At 38.0% G+C, this 24,102-nt stretch overlaps 1 protein-coding gene across 1 annotated transcript in view; it reads left to right on the forward strand.

The window, feature by feature from the left end:
- The first annotated feature begins 300 nt into the window (after positions 1 to 300).
- nploc4 (NPL4 homolog, ubiquitin recognition factor) overlaps positions 301 to 24,102 on the forward strand; it is a 57,014-nt gene continuing 33,212 nt past the window's right edge. The window contains exons 1-8 of the mRNA XM_052032659.1: positions 301 to 403; positions 507 to 674; positions 8,754 to 8,834; positions 13,186 to 13,298; positions 14,643 to 14,834; positions 16,141 to 16,189; positions 19,795 to 19,889; positions 22,378 to 22,501. Of these exons, the coding sequence (XP_051888619.1) occupies positions 660 to 674; positions 8,754 to 8,834; positions 13,186 to 13,298; positions 14,643 to 14,834; positions 16,141 to 16,189; positions 19,795 to 19,889; positions 22,378 to 22,501 (669 nt within the window). The 5' untranslated portion in view covers positions 301 to 403; positions 507 to 659. The remainder of the gene's footprint in view (positions 404 to 506; positions 675 to 8,753; positions 8,835 to 13,185; positions 13,299 to 14,642; positions 14,835 to 16,140; positions 16,190 to 19,794; positions 19,890 to 22,377; positions 22,502 to 24,102) is intronic.

Below are 24,102 nucleotides of genomic sequence, written 5' to 3' on the forward strand. Positions count from 1 at the left end.
ATTCCATTTCTCTTTCCACAAATTCTGCCTGGCCTGCTGAGTATTACCAGCATTTTCTGATCTTATTATGATTAACAAGCATTCATTTCCTTGAGTAGCCCCGGAATTTTCTGCTTTTATTTCAGATTTCCAGCATCTGCTGTTTTGTTTTGCCTTTCAATTCCTTTTTCAAAATATTTCCAATTAAGATAACTTTTTGACCACACCACTTTCCATTACATTTGCAGGAAGTTATCTCATTGATGCAATAACTCCTGCTTTCCTCTAACTACATATTATACACAAAAAGAAAAACGTTAGCCTGAACGTTTCATTAGTGTTATTTTGGCAATGATTTGTGGATAAAATCTAATCCAATTACTAATTATATTTGCATATAAATCCATAAATATGAGATTTACGGGTAATCTGCACAAATGTAATTAATATTATGTAGATGCAACGTGTAATAGTTTGTGACTAAGCTGCGAAGACCATAGTGAGACTGCACTGTGCATTGCGATTAGTTGCAGGGTTCTGGTGCGGAGGGGACTATATGTGCGGCGGATCTGTTTACACCGCACTAGTGCGCGGCGGCGGTTGCTTTTTCGGGTGGCACTCGGAGTGACGGAGAAATTTGAAGCTAATCTTTTCGGTAAAAGGACCGGTGGAGGAGCGGCATGGCGGAGAATATCGTGAGTAACCGTCCGAGGTCGGGCGTCCCGCCGCCCGGGCCTGACTGACTCACTCCCAGCCTTGGTTGTCAGCTTGTCCAGGCCCGGGTGAGGGGGAAAGGCCCGGCCCGGCCGCCGCGTTCAGAGCGGTGAGGCAGCAGTTTGAGGGAATAAACCGCGGGCCTGGAGCAGAGCTGGCAGCCGTGGGCCGGAAGGTGTGTGAGAATTGCCTCCACCATTTGCAAATAAACGGCACAGCCCCTCTGAGCATCGCCTCCCCATAGTCTAAAAATGGTCAGAGTCCGTCAATCCACGGTGCTCCAGCCCGTCGAGTTTTTTTTTTGCTGGTCATTATGTCTCTATTCTGTCCTGTGGATTAGTGGAGAATGAAACCACAAGAATTGTACTTATTTCCTAATCCTGAGTGTGGACTGTCAGCATTATTTCTTTGAATGAGGTACTTGGAGCACTTGGCCCAATATAGTGCACTAAACTGGTAAAAGTATCACTAGACTCTGTTAAACACACAGCAGTGGAAGCATTAGTCAAATTTAACTAATTCTGTAGTTTTCAGAATTATTCTTCTATGTCTTTTGTTAACAGGCTTAACAATTTTTAACTGCTTTCATTGATCCCTTTGTAAACCAGGACCCTAGGTTTGTGTTAAGTTTGCACAGCTTGAATGGAGGTGTGCATTAGTTGGAGTTGCTGGTATCCTCTTGAGTTAAATTCAGCATGAGTTTGCATTTTTGGGTGGGGAGGACTTAGTGTGTCATTGTAATTTGAGCAAGTAAACCAAAGGATGGAAAATTTGCAGATAGTTGTTTCCAACTAAAACCATCTGGTGGTTGCTCATGCATTTGGAACGGGCAACAAACTGAAGGGAAGTTAAGGAAGAACGGAAAGTTGTGTTCACCTTAGCAGCATTTTATTTTAATTAATCCCCTTTTCTATTTCAAAAATGCAATGAGTATAAGGATAATTAATTAGAGTACATATTCCATTTCACAGCAGATTTGTGGGCGAGAGTTAGAATTCTCCATTTGGGAGATAGTGGAAAAAGAATCATTATTTCTTAACTTTCTTCAGAAAAGGACAATAATAAACTTGCAAAAATAGATATTGTAATCGGTTCCTAGAGGTGACAATCTGTTGTATCCTTGTCAATATTAAACTGTTTTAATGAAAGAAAATTAAAAGTAAAACTGGAACTGGAGTGGGATTATAGAATGGAATAACTGGATCAAGGCAGACAAATGGAAGTCAGTATCAGAAAAGAGGTTGTGCAAACATTCAGCAGATTGGTTAGCATCTGTGAACCAACAGACAAGTTAATGTTTTAGCTATGGACTTTTGCATTGGAATCTAATCGATTCCCCATTTAAACTTGTACTTTTCAGTTCAAACACTGAAATTTAGGAAGCAAGGAAAGAAAAATAGTCCATTGGACTATAACATTGTTTCTGAAGGGAAGCTGGTAAATGTAAAACTGGGGCATTCCAATTTAAGACTGACTCAATTAGTACAATAGCAAAAGCAGTTTCCATTAATCTTGTCTCTATGGGAGAAAGAGGATTCCTGTTGTCATGATGAATGAAAGACGATGTGACAAAGTCAGTCAAGTCGTTTGTACTTGACATTAATGTAGGAGCAGAACCTGATGCACAGTGGGAAAACATCCCCACAGTGGCTACAGGTCCATTTGCCAGATGGACATTGGACCATACACTGCTTCCTAGCGCACATGTGGATCTCAGCCTCGATACATTTGTGACTCATTGCAGTGATTGCACTAGTTCCTCTATTGTGAGTGCATATGGGTTCACCCAGTTATTAATGGAAATTTTGAATTTCTTGTCTTCTTGCTTGAAGAGTTTTGCTGTTCCTGTGTGTTGGAGGCATTTTTGAGTTTGCAATTAAGCATGGCATTTTCAGATAGAGAATTATGATAATTCAAAACTGCTCTAAGTAGAAGAAATTTCTCCTCATTGTGATACTAAATGGCCAGTCTCTTTATTCTGAGACAAGGATTCCTTGTTCTAGACTCTCCAGTGCAAGGAAACAGGCTTTCATCTGTATGTAGACCTACTGAATTTCTCTCCATTGGTCAAACTCATCCTGCCGGGTATTATTTAAGGGAATCTGTTCTGCACTGCGAGTATAACTCCTTTGGATACAGGAACCAAAATTGTATACTGTACTCCTACTGTGCCTGAGTCACTGGAGACTGGAAGCCGATAGATGCAAAAGGCCCATCACGACAAGCAGGTATTGTCTTGGAGACCTCTCAGTAGAATCTCCCTAAACTCAAAGTACATCAAGTTTTTATACTCTTAAAGAACAAAGAAAACAGCAGGCGATTCAGTACCATTTCAATTGCTACAATGCCGTTGTTTGCTTCAATATTTTGTATCTGACAAATGGTTCAACTGAGTTGCACATTTACAATGGGAACAGTATAACTGACAAGACACCTCTGAATGTTCAAGTACCTTTGCTGGGTCAAAGTAATTCACATGGTTGGTCTAAAAGCTTCTGAGGACAGTGAACCCAGACACCCAAAATTAGGGTTGTGAGGGCTGACTCAAGAAGAGCTGACCAATATACCAATTATTGATTATACAAATATACAAACTAAGTCAGGTCTGGAAGCTTCCATGATCATAGTCAAAATGATGCAAAATAACTTAACTGAAAGTGTCTGACACCTGGTTTGAGGTAGGCCAATTAACGTAGCCCATTGTCTTGCATTTGGCTTATGCATACGAGAATGTCTCATGGTCATTGTCAGTTTACAAACCATGATCAGCCACTCTCCTGCTGTGGGTCAGTAGTCTCTGCTCTGTGGACAGCTCTGTAGATAGTAGAAAAGGACTGCAGATGCTAGAATCTAGATGAAAAACAACAAGATGCTGGAGGAACTCAGCAGATCAGGCAGCAACCGTGAAGAAAAGCAGAATGTTAATGTTAAAAGGTCAATGTTTCAGGTCAGAATCCTTCTTCAGGACTGAAGATAGGAAAAGGGGAAGCCCAATATATAGGGGGGGAAACAGAGCAGTGAAAGGTGGACAAAAGAGGGGAGGTGGGGTAGGCACAAGGTGGCGATAAGTAGATGCAGGTAAGAGATAGTGATAGGTGGGAGAGGGCAGGTACACCAGGGGATGGGTCAAAGGTATGGAGGCAGGTGGCATTTGGGGGGGGGGAGGTGAAGGAGAGGAAAAGGAGAGAGGAAAAATAGTGAGGAGAAAAAAAAGAGGCTGGGAAAGGGAAGAAGAGACCAGGTGGTCCCAAGTCCAAACCCCTTTTTTTTCTCCTCACCATTTTTTCCCTTTCCTTTTCCTCTCCCCTACCCCCCCCCATACCACCTGCCTCCATACCTGCATCTACCTATCACCATCTTATGCCCACCCCGCCTCCCCTCCTTTGTCCACCAATCACTGCTCTGTTTTCCCCCCCTATATATTGGGCTTTCGCTTTTCCTATCTTCAGTCCTGAAGAAAGGTCCTGACCTGAAACATTGACTTGCTGCTTTTCTCCACAGATGCTGCATGACCTGCTGAGTTCCTCCGGCATCTTGTTTTTTTTCTGCAGATAGTACTGTTTATATAGCTGTCCTTTTAATTTCAAAACTGATTACTGCCTGCACTTTACATTTGAACAGTTTTTTTTAAAGGCTTGTTCTCTTTTATATTAATGCCTGCTGTTCGGGTAATTCCTGAAAGATGTCCTATTCTAATGATCCCCAACACTCCGGTCCTTTACAAAGGCAGTATTCTAACATACACTAACAATAAAGTCTAAAATACTATTTGCTTTCCTAATTGCTGCTTGTACCTGTTTATAATTATGTGTTTCACATTGGAAGATACCCAGATCCTCTGAATGCTAACCTTTAATAGTTTCTCAGTAGCTGCCTTGTTCTTGCATTAGATCCTTGGTTTCCCACTACTTCTGTCATTTGTATTTTCTACAATGAAGACTGAGCAAAATGTTGAACAAATTTTGTATCCTTTTCCTCACTTTCCATTTATAATTTAAGGGGCCCATGTAAACATTTGTTTCTATCTTTTATGCATACTTTTAGAATGTCTTTATGAAACATTTTGCCAACTTATTTTCTTATGAATTTTTCATCATTCATTGCTAGTTTTTACATTGCCCCACTCATTGGGTTTGTACTCTTGCTTTTTGTTTAAAAAATGTATTATTATCTCTAATCACTGTGGGCAGCTATGAATGGCACATGCTTGCCCCATCCTTCTCCCTGTATAGATATAGAACAGAATTTGAGGAAAATCTTTTTTACGTGGACAGTGTTTAGGATCTAGAATTCATTGTCAGTAAGGTTAGAGGTGGAAGAATTGGATTAGATAAAGTTGAGGGACCAAGAAGAAAGATACAAGTAAAATAGGACTGAATAGATTGTTCTACGTTCGGCTACCACAGACTCGGTGAGTTGTGTGGTCTCCCTGCCATAACAATCCTATGATTCTACCTGAAAGATTCTTGGAAAAGGTGATGGGCTGCCTTAAGCAACTGCTGTCCCAAAAGTATTGTACAGTGCTACAATTCATCAGTTTTCCCAAAAAAGTAATTTAATAAAACCTACTTTCGTCTTTCAAATATGTTTTTAAAATTGGCAAGTAGATGTCAGTTTCAAAAATAATATAGCAATAAATTTTCAGTCATTGTGTAGAAACTACATGAAAACTTTTTAATACAAGTTACAAATAGGTTTCATGTAAATTTACACAATTATATGAAACCCATTTGAAACCTATATTACAAATAGATAATATAGGTTACCAGCCTTTATGAATGTTTATTGTATCACTTTTGTTACAGTTTCCTTTTATTTGGTTAATGATCTGTTCAACAGACTAAGCTGCTTTAGCAGGACTATAAATTATTACCCCAGTGCTTTCTGTCCATTGTTATTGTTTGTATCAAATGTAGTGATACTCTACTTCTTACTTCTCAGTCCTCAGAAGCAAGTATAACATTTGTTAGATTTACTGTTTCATCAATTTGGAGTTTTGATTTCATATACTCACTATTTGTACCTAAAGAAGTAATATGTATGTATACTGTAATATTGCTCTGGAGATTGTACCCTTTAATGGAATGATATAGGGCAATCAGTGTTTTGAATCACAGTTACATTAACAACATTTTAAAAGGTACTTGGATAGGTACATTGGATAGGAAAGGTTTAGAGGGATATGGGTCAAACGCAGGTGTTACTTAGATGGGAATCTTGTTTGGCATGGACCAGTTGGGCTGAAGGGCCCATATCTGTGCTGTATGACTCTTTGTGATATTCTTAACTGCTTGTCACTCTAAAAGTTGCCATAAATTTGGTTTTAAAAATTGGGCTCTTTAAATGTTGTTGTTGACCGAAAGACTCAAGAAAAATCTTGGGTTTTCTTTTGTTTGTTGTATCATATATATTTTTGTATCTCCTAGCCATCTGGCCAAGAACAGGTCAGCCACATTTCAAAAACAGAATGAACAATCCTCTGAATTGATTTGGTGGTTTATCATATGCCTTTATATGAACAACTTTCTGCCTGAAGTTGCCACTGACTGTATCCGTACACTCACAAGTACCTCCACCAGATGTGGAATGCATGTCTCACTGACCCTCTTCACTCTGGAGCCCAAGGACATGAGCTGAATAACAGAGGCTGTGAGTGGCATGCTGTGAAAGTCCTGCCTCCACAGCAAACACTTGGGTCCAGAGCTTTGTCTGTTGTGAAAGCTGTAAATAACTTCAAAAGCTTTCAAATATCTCTGACATTCAGAGCATTTTAAAAATATATTAATGTTTTCAATTATTTTCTTCAATTTAAAACTTTTATTTAGAAAGTAAAGTTAATAAGTAAAACAGAACTGCTTATGCAGAGAAATATGATACACTTTGGTAGCAAAAGTGAGGAGCAGCAACATAGAATAAAGAGTATTGTTCTAAAAGGTGCAAGAGCACAGGGACCTGGGGGCATGTTCACACAAATCATTAAAAGTAACATGGCAGGTTGAGAAAGCAGTTTAAAAAGGCCTACATTTCTGAGCTTTATCAATAGAGCCATAAAGTATAACTGCAAGCAAGTTATGCAGAATCTTTGCAATACTCTAGTTGAGGCAGTACCAATGTTTAGAGTTGATCCAGAAAACAATTTAAGAGAATGTTTCCTGGGATGAGGAACTACAGTTACAAGCATGGATTCGAGGGTCTGGGGTAGCTTGCTTTGAAGAAAAGGCTCTTGAGAGATTTGATGGAAATGATGTGGGATCTGGACTGAATGGATAGTGGGATGTTCTTTACTTTGGATGTGTCAAAGACTAGAAGCTACAGGGATAGAATTGAGTGATATGAGAGAAACCTGTTTAATGCTACATGGGTTGGAATCAGGAATGCACTGCTTGCAAGAACATGGATAAATGGCTGATGGGTAGAATTTAGCAAATTGCTCTGGTACAGAGCCAGTGGGCCATGATGGACAAAATGGCCACCTCCCATTCAAAAATCTTTCTGTAATTTTATTTAAAGACATTACACAGAAGCAAAGTAATTATATAATCTACTTTCCCCTTTTGGTTCCAAATCTGTAGGCTTAGAATACCCATTATAATCAATTGAGTCTCATGATGCGGCACATCTGACCTTGTGCAGCATCTGAGAGACTATTTCCTAGTGTAATGCCAAGGAATCCCAGCAAGGCTAGACCTGGGTGATGAAGGCTAGTGACAGCTGTGGTGCCATCTGTCCTTTCATCCCAAGCTTCTGTTCTTGAAAGTGCATGTGCAAAGTCCAATTGGAATTGCCAGAAAAATTCTGAGAGATCCAGCCCATTAAGCAGTGAAAGAAAACACAAACTGTAATGTGGCAGTATAGCATTACTTATGAGGTAGGTTAACTAATCAGCAACAGTAGCGTGGAAACTGACAAGTTATGTCTGCTGAGATAAACTGCTTATGTGCTTTTTATCAGAATTTATGGGATAATCTGACCTGACCATCTTTAATAAAATCGGTGAAGATGAACTAACTGGTAAAAACTGAGGCCAAATAAATTTCTGTAGAATTAAAGAAATGCTATCTATTAAATATTGAACTAGCTATCATGGCATGGCCTGCTTCTGTTGTCATGTGAATAACTGAAGTAGAAAAAAAGGCAACCAACATGATATGTGACTTTTATAGTAATTTAAATTAGAATTCCTAGGAGTGATGCTGTTTTTACAAAAGAGGACTAGAGAAACCAATACTTAAAACATTAGGCATCCGGTATAACACCTGTCACAAATGCATTTGGCAGTTTAATGGCATGACTTTGAGATGGCAAGTCAGGGAATTCCTTTCACATATGGACACTTTGTCTTTATAAATTGTAGTGTTGCAAAGTCTAGTTCACAAATTGTGGGTGAATCAGTGGCTAACAAAATTATCAATATTGTGTAACAAGTTGTAAAATAAAATTGAAATAATATATCTTTACTGAACTCTGTAGTTTGACATGGGTACTGTTAGAGTAGTACAAGCTGACAACGGCAAGTTATGTTGACCATTTGCTCTGTTTTATTAAGACAAAATTGAATTCCACAGACTCTGCTAACTCAAGTTCGTCTGCCAATGGTCTCTGTGGTATTAATTGTTAACATGCAGTTTCGGTTGCAGTTATACTGCTTATTTTGTGGTACTGCGATATATACTCTTCACTGCAGCAAGTCAATATCTAGACCCACTAGGTGGGGTCAACACCAGAGTAATGCGACTTACTACTGATCTTAAAGAAAGCTCTAAGAGTTTTCTCTAGCAAGAACTCTTCCCATTTTTTGTGCATACTGCTGTCATGTAAGTAGCACCCGACAGCCATGATTTTATCATCACTTGTGTAGCGAGTTGCACTTTAGTCTTCAGGGCTTTATTAAGCCATCTTGTCTCATTGACAATTATTTTAAACAGTCATCTCTAATTTTGTGTTGAAACACTCTAATTGCAGTTTAATCTAGGACATCATGGAGGATCTAATGTCACTCTTGTAAAAGCTTTAAGTTTTGGCATTTTTGTATGTACTTGCATATTAAAATTTTTTTGCAGATCGTTCGTATCCAGTCACCACATGGCATGAAACGGATTAATGTGGGGAAACGAGAAACTGGAGCCCAATTTTTGAAAAAGGTAATGAGCTATGTCGGATCCGGTTATTTTCGAATCCACAGGTTCTTTCAGGAGTCCAGGAATGAGTCGAAAACAACTTGGTGCTTCACAAAGTTTTATTGGAAAAGTTTAAAACAAAGAAACAGTCACAGAGCACATGGCACTAGCTTTGATGAGCCGAGACAAAGGGAACTAAAGATGAGCTCAGGCCAGCGGGGAGGAGAGCAAGAGAGATTAACAAAAAACTACACCTTTTATACCTGAGATAAGAGATACTCCTTAGCTAACGATAGTCCAATCAGAAAACCTATTAGATACTTGTGGCCAAACCAACGAATGAAAAAACCACATATTCACCTGATGGACGAACCAATAAGCTAGTAAGCAGCCATTCTTTGTGCAGCCACTTGAGGTGTATTAAACACTATACATGTTAAAAAAAACTAATTAAAACAGTCGAATCCAATAGCTATTTTCATAGGAAGTTTGTTTCAAAGGAATTAAGTTAAACTTTTGTATTTTCCTTTAGGTTTACACACTTAATTACTTCTCATAACTATTGTAAAATGAAAATGCTAGGGTACTTTTTATTTGCTTTACTCAGGCATTTGTTAATGTTGCCAATGGGATGATGGACAGGTCAGAATTCTCTAATCTATTCTGTCTGTGCCACCTAAACCAATGTGACCTCTGGAAGAGGTGTTAAAACCAGATTATTAAATCACAAGCTGTGTTGGTGGGGGGGGGAGGTGGGGAAACAAAAATAGGTAAATTTTCTTTCCTGCCCATCTAGTTTGTTGAAACTAGTGCACTGGCCTGAATTCTCTTCTGTTAGAATGGATGTTTGCCCCAATCAGAAATGCATTCAGTTCTTGCATATAGGAATTTGGCAAATCAACTTCCACTACAGACAGCAATCTGTCCCAAAGGTCCACAGTTCTGTGGAAAAGGAACCACCTCTAATCAAACCTGACCTTGCAGAACCTAAAATGGAACCAACGGTCTTCCCTGATCTATTTAAGGTAAAACTTCAACTGGCACATTGTGCGCTTCTCAAAGTCATTGCTAGTCTTTTAGGTTATCTTGGTAACTAAGATGCTCCATACTGTATGTTACGTTAGTGGTCCTCCTTCATCCCTTCTCCAAAGCCTTAATTTCACTTACTTGAGGAGACCAAAACTGGACATAATATTTCAAAGATCTTGTACAAAGATGTTAACTGAACTTTGAAAGTCCCATTTCTTTTTTAAATATCTAAATCTTATTAGGGTCCCAGTTCCACTAAAAATTCTTACATGACTCTGCTAATTGGTTTTACAGATGTAATATTTTACATCTAGTATTCAATAATACATGAAGGATCATATCACAAAGCACTTGTAGTCAGAAACAGGCTGTTCAATGCACCATCAATGCTGGGATTTATAGTGGACAAGCCAACTTCACTTTCTTCGTGTGACTTCATCAATATGTCCTTTTTACTCCTTTTTCTCTTATCTATTCCATTGGTCTCAGCCAGTCCTGACGATGATGAGTTCCACATTCTAACCAGTTTCTTTGTAACAAAGTACTTCCTGAATTCATGGGTTTTTAATTATGCTGGTCTTATAATTTGTGACCTGATAGGTCTTGCTGACGTGCCCCTACCAACTGCAATTGTAGCCCAAAGGTATCTGCACTTGCCTCTTCTGGATGTGGTGGCTGTACCTTGCTGCCCTGAAGTATCCTCGACTTCAGTGGTTTTGTGCGAGCAGTGTCAGGTGTTCCTGTGGAGTTTTCTTTTGATATTATAGCAATTTTTTTTATACCTTCTGCAAAGTTCCTGTGTTTTATAATATTGAGTACAGAGAATTTCTTCCAAAAATGTTATGACAGTGGTTCTCTACACTGGATGGGAGGGATCAGGAACTTGGCCATGTGTACGGTTTCAGCCAGGGGTTGGGAATGGAGGTTGGGTAATTTGCTGGAGCCAGGGGATACGAACATCAGCTGGGTATGCAATAGAGTTAGAGTCAGAAATGTGTGTTGGTTGTGTGGCTTGAGCCAAGGCACTCATATCTATTTGGCTGTTAATGTCATCCAAGCAAAGAACTTCAGATGTCCAAGTCATTGTGCCATGATGGGTAGCATTAACTGCTGGCCTGACCAGTGCCTAATTCTCTCTGTTACCTCTATCAACCTGGCCTCAAAACATTAGTGTCAACACACCGTTGCTGCAAGTGGATCAATATTGAAGCTTTACTGGTCCCCATAAAGTCAGCTCTTCTCAGACAACACAGGCAACCTGTCAACTCCCAGCCTATGGGAGTCACAGTGTCTGCAGTTAATGGCTGCCCTGAAGTCTACCATAATTGGCAGCCCTGAAAACACTCTTGACGTGATTTTTCTTGATAGTGGGGTCTGGGTTGATGTGATTAACCAGGAAGTCCAGGAGCTAGGTTACTGCAGAGATAAGGTGTTCCAGATTTTGAAGCCCCTTCATTCCTCAAAGAAAAAGAAACAATTTTTCTGGCAGCTAAAGACAGAGGTCCAGCAGAAAACCCATGACCCAAAGAATAGAGGGTTGCTGTAGAGAATGCTGGAGGCTCAGCACTTGCTGACCGTCATGTTGTGTGTGGGTTCTTCAGTGCTGTCAAGACCTTGCTCCTCTGAGAGCTAGGAATTGGGGTGAACTAATTAGGGAGAGAGCCAGTCAGTGCCCACTGGAATGAGCATTTTGAAGACCTCCTCATCTGTAACTTTGTCCTTTATGTAAGCACCCTTGACTCCATCTGAAAGCAACCTTCTTGGGCCAGCCTTACCACCATTCTTGATGGACAGGGTTAAAAAGGTCATAACTCATCTCAAAATAAAAATAACAAGGCCTTGGGAGCAAACAGCATCCTTGTTGAAGTTCTAAACCTTACCAGTGAAGAGCTTTAGTCACAAATCCACAATCTCATTGCTCACTTCTGGGAAAAGGAGCATATGCTGGGGATAGACATGATATATGGCATCTTCATGAAGGGAGAGAAGTCCAACGTAGAGCATAGTGCCATGGAATAATACAGCACGGATACAGGTCCTTCAGCCCAATGAGTGCATGCCGAAGCTGTAATTTCAGAGGCATCTCACTGCTATCTGCAAAACAGCAAGTTGTCACTTGGATTGTCCTTATCTACCTCATCCTGGTGATCGAAGAGCTGCTTCCCAACTAGGTGTGGATTCCATCCATCCAGAGCTACAGAGGGCATGATCTTCCCTGTGTGAAAACTATATTTGTGGCCGCCTTTGACCTCACTAAAACCTCAGTCACTCCCAAACGATAAAGTTAGAAACACTCCCCAAATCCATCTGCCTACAGAAATTCATTGCAATTTTACTTCTCTTTCACAATGGCTTGTGTTCTTGCCCTGACACTTATTCTCCATCTTTTTTTGCCACACTGTTACATTTCACCTTCTTCAAAACTCCTGTGGGAGTGGAGCTAATCTTCAGAACTAAGGGGAAACAAACTATTCACTGTATAGCAACTGTGCCCCAGGACTAAGGGCATTCAGCTCTCAGTGGCAACTCTTGCCAAGCTCCAAGCCATCATTGGTCACTGAAGTGCATGAGAGAGAGGGTCTCAGAAGCAACATTCATGAGGAAAAGATCCTCTAACAATCTGTCCCTGCTGCACAACACTGTCCTTCAATAATAAAGGTTCACAGCAAGACCTTGGAAAACATAGTTCATTTCACATACCTCAGAAGCATCTCTCAACAACGGCAGACATCAGTGAAATTCATCATTGCCTTTAATGCACTGGTACAGATTTGTTTGATTGATGAAGTGAGTTTTGTGAAGTTGCCATGAAGCAGATTAAGAAGGGTAGAGGCATCACTGAATAATAAATGTCTTTTGGGGATATGTGTACTGCTGTGATGGAGTCGCTCTCTCCTGTTCCCCCGTGATGTTAAACTTGAAATTATTTATCACATTAAATGTAAATTTATGGAAAGCATATTATTTTCTGGTATATTTTATGTTTTTGATTTGGGCTGTTAAACACTAGAAAATCAAAACATGAGAGCCTTTCGTATTTTAAAACAAAGGAAATTGCCATGTTTTGAATACTGAACTCTAGATCTTGGTAGCTACTAATGCTGGAATTAGTTTGCTGAGTTGGAAACAGTTTTTGTGCTTTTGCTCAGTCTGATTGTGTTGAGTAAGTTGGGGAGAAAAAAGGTTAATAGTCCACAGAAGAGATTTGCTTATTATCACACAAGTAGGTAGGTATGTAAATGTGGGTCAGTAGCTGCACATTTACAGTAAATCAAAGCTTGCAAAATGTCATAAGGTTTTTACTTTTTACATTTGAATTGTAATTTAGATATTATTTTCTTTTTAGGTTGCAAAGGAATTTGGCTGTTCCAACAATGGCTTTTCTGTATATCTTAACAGAAATAAAACAGGAGAGATCTCCCCTACAACGAGTAAATCACTCTCTTTGCTTAAAATCAAGTGCGTATTGGTATTTGTCCATTTTTACTTGAGCAGTTTTCAAACAACCAAAAGTGTGGAATGAAATGTTTGATCAAGTGAAGCTTTAAATATGTCACAACAAAGTTTTTGACAATGAAATGTAGCAGTGTTAAAGTGGACTTGTTGCTTCCCTCTGATCAATTTGGCTATTAGATTTTTTTTGTAATTTATTCACACTTCACAAGTATGATTGAGAAAGTGATTCTTTCAAAAGGGTTGCTTATTCAAACAAAAGTTGTGTAAGGCAACAGTTGTTGGCAACTTTACAGAGAATATACATAATTATGGAATATATTGTCTCCACTATTTCAGTAAAATCAAGATTTTGTTTTAAAAATATGCCTGCTTAATTAATTTGATGGAAGTTAAATTAGTGTGTCGTTGGGCAGAGACACTTGCACATGTTTTCCTTGACTGAAGTTGCCCTAATGGAATAGAAGGTGAGGAGTTTTTAATCTCTTCTATTCTCATACAGAAAAAAGATGTCCTTCTATTGTGTGTGAAGAACTAGATTGTAGACTACATATTTATAAGAGGAAGTGAATGCAGTTGACATTTAGCTATTACAACTTTAATTGCTATTTTCAAATGGAAAGCAATAAAATCAACATAGTATTTTGTTTGCAGGGAAAAATGAACAAAATCTCATACTGGAGTATTTTGAATTCATGTAAATAATCATTATGGTTATGCGACAACCATTTTCAGTTATGTTAAATATACATTTAAAAAAAACACTCTGTTCTTGTATTAGATCGGGTTCTTTACCAGCTGGGAAGTCATCGCACCCTGGTTTAAAGTTTAAGCCCAATACAAACACAACCAATTCCATTGAAAGCCACTGGATAACAATTAGATCAAGAGGCACTGTTCTGATTTTTTTTTTCCCCTTTATCTAGGAGCTACTGTAGCCCCAAAGTGTAGGGAATGCTGAAGATAATTAATATTGAGAAATAATGGGAGGTCTGTTTTCCATTCATGCCCTAAACATTGAACCGTAGATTTAGTAATGTGTATAAAGAAACATGAGATTTGGATATTTTATCAAATAATATCCAGACAAAGACTTCTCCAATTATCTATGGGTACTAATGAAAATAAGCCCAAAACATTTATCTGCAATGAAGTTTGTTGGTATGTATTTTTGAGCCGCTTTTCTCTTTTTTAAAAAAAAATCTTTACCTGCTATGCATGGCAATATTTGAAGGGAAGTTTGGGTTTTTAAAAGTATCAAGGGTTTTGTTTGCCTATAGGAGTGCTTTAAAGTGGACCATTGTAATGTGATTATCTGTCCTTGATTTTATTATTAATATCTTCCCTTAGACATGGAGACTTGCTGTACCTCTTTCCATCAAGTGATGCTGGGACTTCTACTCAGGTCATGGAGACTTCATCCCAGGCTCAAGGAGGGCCACGGGTTTTAACCCCGTCTGCACTGAATATTGTGGAGGATGAAATTGACCAGTATTTAATCAAACAAGATGGGAAGATTTATAGAAACAGGGACCACCAACAGTAAGACTTTCTGAACAGAAATCTATAGAATAGCATTAATTGTTTTATAAATCATATCATGGTACATTGATAGGATTTGATCTTAATTCTTCTAATTTCATAAACTGAAGTTCTCTAGCTACAAGAATAATTTCTCTACCCAAGGTTTAACCACTTAGAGGATTTACTTGCTCTCCTTTTAAATTATTCGCCTTTCTCCTCTTCACTCATTATCCATAGTCAGAACAATTGAGTAGCTTCTGTTAGGGCATTGTCATGCTTTTTAAACCAGTTCTTAAAACAGGTGCTTTTGCACAAATCTTCATCCAATCTTCTGATCTTTTGCCACTGACTAATCAGCACTCACTGTTTTGGAATAGTAACTGAGAAAATATATTTGTGTTGTGTATTACTGAACTTGTGTTAATAACTCTGAGGCCATTGTGTTGTGCTTGTGAACCCCTAAATTTTAAAGCTTAAATTGTATTGTTGGTAAAAATTAAAAATATAAACTGGGTTTAGTAGCTGTTTGGTTTGCATAACTGGGGATACTCACGTGTTAATTTATTTCTATTATGGGGATATTAGAGTCTAACATGGTTAATTCTTATGAATTGGGATGAATTGAATATCACTATTTGATTTCTTATTTATTTGCTCATGGAATGTGCATGTTGTTGGCATATCAGCATTTATTGACAATCCATGATTGCTCCTGAATTGAGGAACCAATTAAAAGTCGTGGATTTGGAGTCACATATGGTCCAAACTAGACAAGGCCAGTAGGTTTGCTTCCTTCAAGGACGTTAGTAGATCAGATCGCTGTTAATGATGATCTGGTGATTTTGTGGCTTTGTTGTTGTGATATTCCAGATTTATTTAATTCCTTGAATTTAACTTTCACATATACCACTTGGTGGGATTCAAGGTTCTGTTTCTGACTCAATAGTCCAGGACTCTGGCTGAGAGTTCAGTAACACCCACTTTGCTTGTATCCCCCAACCAGTTCTCCCTCTCTCCCTCCCCTCTCCCGAATTCAGACATTGAAGGCCACTGGCTAATGATCAGATCAGTTGATTGATAACACTGTTAAAGTTAGCCATCTTAATCTGCCCTATTCATAACTTTATCTTGACTAATCAATCTGTGCAAAAGGAATTGAGCCAGTACTTGTAATTGTGTCCCAAAATTAAACTCCGAAGGTGGTAACAGTAATAAATTATACTTTGGTTCCATGTGGAAAATTTTTGAAGGAAGTAACTGGAGTTTTGTCCAAATCAAATTGTACCCCAAGAACTCTAAGCATTTTGATTTGTGTTTCTCGTAGGTGTCGGCATGGTGCACTGGGCAAATGTGTTCACTGTGTACCGTTGGAGGTAAGGAAGTCTTAGCAGCCATTCTGCTTGGAAACCAATGTATCTTTTTCAGAATATGGAAGCTTATCTCAGGAATATTGATCGTGGCAGTGTGAGATGCTTTTGGTATTGCTATATTGCAAGGACATTTCTCCTAGTGTGCTAATAGTGAATCTGAAATCCAATATTTGTATTTGAGGGGAATATCATCCTGAAAACCATTGCTGTCATTCCACTGAAGTTGATTGCCCTAATATCTTTGGTCTTAAAGGGCATTAATTAATCTGTGTAGTACAGATATGAACATTTTTTTAAAATTAATTTTTGCCTCATTTTGCCTAAATGTTCAACCTCTGTGCACTTTCCAAAAAATGCCAATAAGGGACTTTTCTTTTCCCCAAACTAACTAGTTCTTATTCAAATATGCATTGAGCGTATTGAGTCCTGAAATAGTATTGAAATTCACACCAGAAGCTAAAAAATTTTAAGTGTGGCATCTTGTAGAACCCTTTTTCTGCTAATATAATAAGCATTTTGAATTGGTAGCTATTTTCACTGGTGGCTAAAATATTAATTGGTGTTATGACAACATTTTAACTTGGGTTAACACCCACTTAAGATATGATGTCCCTTCTGAAAGGAGACTGGATATTTATTCTGTTTTTAGTCTACAGACTTATTCACACTTTACCTATTTTTTTTATCCTGTGATTTTTGTGCTAGCAAAACAATTGTAAAACCCTTTAGAGTACTGTGCATTTTCTGCTTTTGTTTTTCGGTTAGCATGCACTTAACCGTCTCCTCAAATCGATTTCTTATGTTTCTGGGAGAGTACTGTACAGACAAATGCTGTCAGTTTAGAACAAAAATCAATCCCTCTCTTGGGGTTGTTGATGCCATCATATTAGTCGTGTAGTTTGTGATAATGGAATTTAGTGACAATTGATTTTGATGTATAATTCAGTAAGCTGTTAATGCAGCCTAGGCTACGTAGGTGCCAAGTGACAGTGATAAGATGTAGCTTGCAATTCACATTTTTTTCCAGATACTTCAAGCAGTAATGTGGAATTTTGCTTATATTGTTAACAACCCTTGAAGTGTAATATTTTAGTTTTCAATTTGTTTTCAATCCAGATAAAGACAAATTATAATGATTTATTAGCCCGATCTTTCTTTATTATTGGTCTGTATAAAATGTTCCTTAGCCTTTACCTGTGTTGCCTAGTTTCTTCTTGAAAATAATTTGCATTTGCTTCTCAATCTCTTTGCTGAACACTGCCAATCTTTTTTAAAATGAAAGGGGATTAGTATTGGAAAAAGAAATGGGGCAGGAAAGGGGAGAATTGGGGGAGTTGCTGAAAGAGATTACTGTAAAGGGAAATAAAAACTAGGAAATGATACATATAGAAACCTTAGGCAAAAATAGCTCTCGTGCTTTGAGTGCAAAAATTAACAAAGGCTTTGTGGGAAGATACTGGTAGGAAAAATGAGAAGAGGAGTTATGGAACAAAGTATTGGATGATAACTGCTTTTCCTATTGAGTACTTGCTGATACAAAAAGAAAAATTGTAGATAATTAAACACAAGGGAAGGACCGAAGAATGCAAATAACAAATGAGAATTATAAGGCCAGTTTCATGGTAGTTGGTAGAACAGATGCTGAGTGTCTGATATTATATCAAGAAATACTGGTAACACACAGGCTCGGAAAAGATATCAATTGGTGCTTCAAGTCCCTTCCCTCCATCACCAACACCCATCCGCCGATGATCTGTTATACTAAAGATTTAATCCCAAAGTCTTAACAGCCTTTCCTTGCCCTGAAATTCCTACAAACCCATACTGCCTACTTGAAAATGTTAAATTGTGTGTATGCTGGAAAGTGATCAGGATAAAGATGACTTAAGTGGCCTTGATTCTAAGGTCAGCCTCAAAGGAATACTGCTCGCCACTAACCTTGACAAAGTTGGCCGCAAATATCTGGCGATCTGTGATATGGGCTTCCCCTTTTCTAATGTTGTTTTGTGCCAGGTGTCCTTTCAAGGGAATCCTTGGCATCCAGTGATATCAAGCATGCTGAACAGCCAGTAACGTTGAAGAGTTGTCACTAGCAAACAAAGAAAAAAAACTAGCAAAATTTTTAATTGCATATGTGAACATTTTAGAGACTGTGACACATAAATTAGAACGTGCATGGAAGATTAAAGTGCATGCTGAAATATCAGACATTTAAAAAGCTATATTTTGAAATATCTGAGAGAATTGCGATCCACATGTACAAAAATTAATTTTAGAGAAGTGATTATGACTCTAAAATCTCACTAAGCTTGCGTTCTAAAGCAATCGCATTTCTCGAATTGGAGAAAACATCAGTTGTGAACTTGAACAGAGGCTGTACTTCAGACAATGTGGAAGTTCATTTTGTGAGCACAGCTAAGGAATGGGAGCATATATTCATTGTGCATAAACAGGAGAATTTTGGTGTTCAAAACTGTATTTCTTAGAAAAAATAGGTGAGGCCATAATTAAAAACATGAATAGATGATGAGCAAAAATAGACTTGTACAAGCAATGGTTGGGCACATTTGCAGTTTTACTAGCCAACTTGTAGGAGGGGTGTTAAACCCAAAGAGTGTATCATGAAGATTTGCTAGGATGATGCCAATAATGGGGAAGTATAAATAAAGTACTGGGTCTGACTTGTGCTGGGTCAGAAAAGGTCAAAAGAAATTGTGATGGAGGATTTTTATACTTATGAAGGATGTTGATGGGTTAACTTGGAAAAGACATTTTCTTTATGGAGTGAGTTGATGAAAGATTATAATTTGAAATTGTCATGGAATAAAAATTTCTTTTGACATCGGCAGAAATTGCATTCATTGTTTTGTACAGAGAACAATTTGAGGCAGAGACCATTGTATCTTAAGAAAAATAGGTAAATGTTTTGGACAATAAATATTTCTTGTAACTCTTGTCTAACTTTTTCATTAAAAATCCCTGCACATGTGAATGGTTGAATTTGTTCACATTTGGATGGTTAGGTTTGTCTTGACCCTGAGGGGAGAAGATTAGATTTTCAAAGCACATCTGCTGCCAAGGCATTTCTGTGAATGCGGCTTGTACCGATCGTAATATGTGATGTTTTTTACAACTGGAAGTCTCTGCACTATCTCAGATTTGGCTTTATTAGGAAGCTGCTGTTGTTGGAATATCTTTTCTAGGAAAGTGCCCTCCTAGCAGGTGGATGGTAGGTGACCATCAGTGGGTCAATACTGCCAGGAATTTCTGAGTAGCTACCTTTCTGTTTTTGGGGAGATTCATTATTTGCTTACTGAGATTTTAAAATTAAATAACTTTCAGAAAACAAAATCAGAGAGAGGGTTATTTTTTGCAATATGAGTGGTAAATAGATGCAGTTTTGTTTTTGTTTTAAAGTACATATATCTGGCTTTAATAGCAAAATTGGACCTGTATCTGTTTGTTCAAAATCACCCCACTTGGATTAATCACACTTGAATTGATGTTTATTGGTGTTCATGTACTGATTGATTTTGTTTACACAAATAATGCAAACCATTTTGAAGTAAGCTGTAGTTATGTTCATCTATTTTGTATGTATTTTTCAGCCTTTTGATGAAGATTATCTCAATCATCTGGACCCACCTGTTAAACACATGTCTTTTCATGCATACATCCGGAAATTGACTGGTGGTGCTGATAAGTAAGTATTATTTGGAGATGTTTCTTGGAGATCTATCTAGTTATTTTCCAAAATCAGTTCTTCTTAGGCTTGTGGTTCATATCCCAAGTTTGTTAGTTAGAACTGCCATAGTATTGTGATAAAGTATATGGCAAGGTAGATGAAATTGTATAAGGAGGAACTTGTGAATGTTAACAAAATTGAATATGAAATGTATATATTCCCAGCATCTTGAAAATCCATATTTCACTTGCATTTCTTTATTCTAGTGAAGTTTTTTTGCAAAAGCTTTAACAAATGCTGGAACCTTTAATCCAACCCCAAAAATTAAATTCAGATCCATTATAATCTATGTGGCTTGCATTGTTTGACTTCTCTCTCTCCTTTACTCCCTAACCTTGCATGTTAATAGTACATATAAGTGACATTGGTGAAATTCACCTACAAACTCAATGCCTTTGGAGGATGCCTTGAACTTTCCATGTAATCTGAGAACTAAGACTGCTATATATGCATTTTCTCAGTTACTGCATGTATGTGGCAGCACATGGTGGGCTTATTCTGTGTCTACTACATAGGGTTTAACTTGAAGCCTTTTGTTCCAATACACTTAAAATGAAGTGCTGCTGCCAGAATACCAGTTCTTTGGATTTTTGTGAGTCAATAGTTCTTTTAGACTTCACTGATATATTGCTAATTTAAATCCCAACAGAACATAGAAGTTTGTTTTTCTTATGTCTTGAGTTAATCTTCTGAGTAGTGGGAAGTACAGGGGAATCTAAACCGAGCAACTCTGAGTCTCAAAGTATCAGTGCTTTAACATGTTATCTTTTTCTTTGCAAAGACATGACTTAAGGTTTTGACTTGTACTTGCTGTATTGCAAATAATTAATCTAACAAAAACACTTTTTGTGCAAATTGGATTATGGTCAGATCAGTCTTGATCATATTAAATGGCAGAGCAGGTTTGAGGGGCTGAGTGGTCTGCTTCTAGTTTGTATGAACATAAACAATAAAGATATATTCTCTGAATTCCATTTATGTTGAAAATAGAAGTGTAAAATTTGTAATGTTATACACTTTTAGGTTTGAATCGTACTATATCACTGGCCAGAAACTTATTACTGTTCACCTTTTCCTCCCTCTGAAAATTTAGTTTCATTGAGGCGATATATTTTGCCTCTACCACACCCCTTGATCAACAAATCCACCGTAGGCTACTTTGAGAATCAGTTGCTATATGGTCAGATCCACAGCTTACACTTAACATTTCATTTTGGTGGATTTTTTTTTTGTATCTTCAAACTCTAATGTAGACTTTCCCAGTGTTGCCACTGAATCAAATAAATGCCTGGGTTACCAGTCACACACTTGTTCCTGAAGCACCATGGCAGCAAGTCCTGAAAGATTAATTTGTATGCATTATTAAAGTAACCAGGTTTTTTTTTCTTTGTCTACAACAATATTGGATTCTCTGTTGGCTTGACAAGATATGTCTTTGCAAAATCCAAGATATAATCTTTAAAACATTTTTTTCCATTGAATTAACACAAGAAAATAGCAGGAGTAGACCACTCAGCCCTTCAAGCCTGCTCTCCCAATCAATACGATCAGGCTGATCTATGCTGGCCTCCATTCCGCTTAACTATCAACTTTTAAATTTTTCAAATACTCATCTATCTCCACCTTAAATATAACTATTGATCTGGCCTCCACCGCCCTTGTGGAGCAGAGAATTCCAGAGATTCACTAACCTCGGAGAAGAAATTTCTGTACACCTCAGCTTTAATTACTCAGCCCCTTGTAACTATGTCCCCTTGTTCATGACTTTCCCACTAGTGGAAACATCTCAATTTCTACACTGTCAAGCTCCCTTTGGATTATAATGTTTGAATAATGTCACCCCTCATTCTTCCGAAGAATACAGACTGTTGAGCCTTTCTTGATAGGATAATCCTCTCATCCCAGGGATTACCCTGGTGAATTTCTTTTGGAGTGCCTCCAATGCTACTGTATATTTTATTTAGGTAAGGGGACCAAAACTGTAATGCAGTATTCAAGATGTGGCATCGCCAACACCCTGTACAACTGTAACAAAACCTCCCTATTCGTAAACTTCAACCACTTTGTAAAAAAGACCAACATGCTGTTTGCCACCTTAACTATTTATTGGACCTGCTAACTTTTTGTGATTCATGCACTAGAAAGCCTAGATCCCTCTGTACTGTCTGTCTCAATCTAGATAATTTGCCTTTTGATTCCTCTGGCTGAAGTGCATGACTTTGTACTTCTCCACAAGATCCTCCCTATTATTTGAAATCTGTCCATTTGTTATCTTAAGGGGTTTTTGCAGTGTTCTTCACAGTGAAAATTGATTAATGATTTGCATTGCTAATTATTCTGCTTCAATTGGTTTATTCGGTGTTCTTCCATGGTTTGTGCTTCTGGATATACCCAGGCTTGCAAAAAAAAAATTGAAAAGTTTAATTTAGATTCTCATTCTACCCAGAGGCAAGTTTGTTGCTTTGGAGAATATAAGCTGCAAGATCAAATCTGGTTGTGAAGGGCATCCCCCATGGCCTGATGGAATTTGTACAAAGTGCCAACCAAGTGCCATAACACTTAACAGACAGGCAAGTATGGATTCATAAATCTTATTATGTTGAGTGATGGTTGAAAACCTGTTTAGAGAATCAGTGGTCTGGTACAAACTAAAATGGCATGACACAGAACAATTAGCAGCCTTTTAGAATATTCTTTGGCTGATTTGTGTCTAAGTATGGCTATTTCTTTGTCATCTTGCTTTACGCTTGTGTGGCTTGTTTATAAAGGAAGTACTTAAATATGTTTCAAACCAGTTTGCCTGTTTTCAATTAAAATAGAATGCTAGCTGAATGATTAGATAATTCACACTTTCAAACTAAGATTATTTGAAATTAGTTAACAAGAGTACAATCTATTGTATATTCTTGAGGAAAAAATATTGAAAACCCTCTTATCACTACACTGCTTTATCTTAGGCCTCTTTGGTTTTGTTGTCTATATGCTAGGTTGTGGAATTCCTTCTCGCATCTAAGCCTGCATACTGATTACTTGTCTAGTAGCTCTGTGGCTTGTGAAATTTTGTTTGATATCTGTGATGCTTTACAAAATAACACCTGGGAATTATGTTATAACATTAACGTGAAAGTACCCTAAATCACTCAAAATTTGGAGATATGAGGACAAATAAAGTATATCATTTCAACCAAACTTTGTTTAAGGTTGTGTCCTGAAGGAAGAGAGCGAGATAGGAGCAGAGGGATTAGAAAGGGAATTCTTGAGCTTGGGGCCTGGGAAGAGAAATGCACGATTGCAGTGATGGAATGGGGTTAAAATTAGGGAACCTGAAGTTGGATTGAGAGGAGCGCCAAGAAACCTGATTTGAAATAGTCAAGTTTGCAAACCTGGTGAAAGGAGAGATGGAATCAGAAATAAAAATAGAAAATGCTGGAAACACTCAAGTTGAGTTGGGTTGAGTTTATTGTCAGGTAGTTGTAGGGCCAGAGGAGATTACAGGGATGTTCTGCTGCAGGAACCAAAACAGGCATGTGAGTGTGACACTGCTTTTTATCAATAGGGAGGGGAATGAAACCCCATCCTGATGAAGGATCTTGGCTTGAAATATCAACTGTTTATTTCCCTCCATAGATGCTGCCTGAGTTCCTCCAGCATTTCGTGTGTGTTGCTCTATCTTTATCCGCTTCTTATTGCATTGATACCTTCAGCCCCCTGCAGACCACTGCTGAACTACTGCAGTCCTAGTGAAGATCAACTATAAAACCTGCTATAATTGGAATAAACATAGCTACTGAAATAAGCCATTGAACTCTTCTAGCCTGCTCAATCATTCAAGTAGAGTAGATCATGGTGTTGTATCACAATATCTTTTGCTCCATATTCTTTGATTATCTTGCTTTACAAAAAATAACTATCTTTGCCTCAAATTTTAGCTGACCTTGGATCGGTTTTTGTGGCTGAGTTGAGTTCCAGCTTTCCCCTGTTTGTATCTGTTTCCTCTGTTCATTCCTCCTTGGCCTAAATCTACTTTTAAGGTCTGTGTCCTTTTTCAATGGGGTTTCCACCCAAGGGAAATACCTTACGATTTTGAATCTTTTAATACCATATCCAGAACACTAATACAAGGCATATGAGGCAGTCCATACAGGATGAGCTTATTTTGTATAAATAGATT

This window comes from Pristis pectinata, chromosome 18 (genome assembly GCF_009764475.1).
Source record: "Pristis pectinata isolate sPriPec2 chromosome 18, sPriPec2.1.pri, whole genome shotgun sequence".
In the NCBI taxonomy this organism is placed as follows: domain Eukaryota; kingdom Metazoa; phylum Chordata; class Chondrichthyes; order Rhinopristiformes; family Pristidae; genus Pristis; species Pristis pectinata.